At 28.6% G+C, this 1,665-nt stretch overlaps 1 protein-coding gene across 1 annotated transcript; it reads right to left on the bottom strand.

Annotated features, from left to right (window-relative positions):
- Positions 1-675: 675 nt before the first annotated feature.
- On the bottom strand, positions 676-1,023 carry LOC127094068 (ethylene-responsive transcription factor 1B-like). Its single transcript, XM_051032938.1, has one exon. It carries the CDS (start codon positions 1,021-1,023, stop codon positions 676-678), a length of 348 nt encoding a protein of 115 aa, XP_050888895.1.
- Positions 1,024-1,665: the final 642 nt, after the last annotated feature.

The raw sequence follows: 1,665 nt of genomic DNA on the forward strand, positions 1-1,665 counted from the left end.
TACTTATAATAATAGTGAATATGATGTATATATAATTGTATTTGTTGTGTGATCAATTTCTTTCTTCTTGTAGCTTCAAGTTTCAATTTAAATAGTCTGAAGGTGCTGGCTTGCATGGATTATTTGGGAGAGTAAAAAAATCTGGGTTTTAATCTCTTTTGTTGTTTTATTTCCTATTCTAGCCTTATTTTGTAGCTTGTTTTTATTAAATATACTGCTAGCGATCAATGTTTTCTAACTTCTTTTTTTTCAGAAATGATTTTTAAAAATCATCTTTGTAATTAAAAAAAAGTAGTATAACATTAAAAAATAAGTACCCTAATTAGGTAAGGTGTAAAATTCTAATTAATTAATTCATACTATATTGTTGGGTTTTATCAGACAACATGTTAGATATCTACTGTCATACTCTGGTAGAAAATGATGTAAACTAGCTTGTTCTTCTTTTAGATGCATGCATTGTTGTGAAGATGGCGGTGCAAATGTATAAGATTGCTATGTGAAGTGTAATAAACTAAATTAAACTGAGAAGCTGTACCAGCTAAATTGTAGTGATTCAAATTGTATTAGGCTTGAATCTCATTATCAAAAGTTTATTAGTTCAAATGATGAATGTGTCAAACCATTTTTGTAACAGCAAAGATATACTCAAACTACTGGAAACCTTGAAGTTTATTATTTCGAAGCAGATTTTTCAGCACTATCAAAAGTTCCAAGCCAAACCCTTCTTCCTCCTCTTGTTGTATCTCTGATCTCTGCAGCAAACATCCCCCAAGGCCTTTTTCTTACACCTATATATGACTTTTGATCCATCTTATTATTCTGCAATACTTCTTCAATTCGAGATGACTTCGTCGAGTTCTTAGACAACACTGTCTGTGAACTCGGTGAGAAATCAATCGTACTAAAGGGAAGATTATCATGATTAATACCAAATGTTTCGAAGGAAATTTCAGAAGGGTCTTGCTGCTGCATTTTGAAATCTGGGTTGTGAAAGAAAGAGAGATTCGTTCTTTGAGGCATGGTTTCATTGGTGTCTTTCCTTTTTGGCTTTAGTATTTATATTTGCCACAAATTAATGGTCAAACTCCACTGCAGGTTGTTATTCAATTATGGATTATATATTTAGATTATTCTAATGTACCCAGAAATATAATAACCATTAATTTATTAGTTAAGAGAATCTAGTACTTATAAAGAAAAGTTAAAAGAGTCTAGATCTAATGAGGAAGCATATGTAAATAAATAAATAAACAATAATAATAATAATAATAATAATAATAATAATAATAATAATAATAATAATAATAATAATAATAATAATAATAATAATAATAATAATAATTGCTAAATAATACATAGAGTTATCAAAAATATGTTAGATAATGCTTCTAAGTTGAATGAATACAAACTTAAGTTGTAACACAATCACTTCCCTAATAGTATTTCAAACATTCTTAAATGTCTTAGAATCAACGCGCAAGAGTACTCAGGATAATTCATCCTACTTCGAGTTTGCACAAGATAGATAAAAACTATATTGTAGGAAAGAAAAAATCTGGAATTTATAGTGAAAAGTGTACTTTTCTTATGTATTTTTCTGAAACCGAAATGATTAATTTATAGGTCAAGTAGTGTTGTTTCACAAGTTTGCGACACTTGATT

Source organism: Lathyrus oleraceus, chromosome 6 (genome assembly GCF_024323335.1).
Source record: "Lathyrus oleraceus cultivar Zhongwan6 chromosome 6, CAAS_Psat_ZW6_1.0, whole genome shotgun sequence".
NCBI lineage: Eukaryota > Viridiplantae > Streptophyta > Magnoliopsida > Fabales > Fabaceae > Lathyrus > Lathyrus oleraceus.

Excerpts from the sequence above, each read along its gene's own strand:
- LOC127094068 (XM_051032938.1), bottom strand. The coding sequence starts at position 1,023 with ATGCCTCAAAGAACGAATCTCTCTTTCTTTCACAACCCAGATTTCAAA.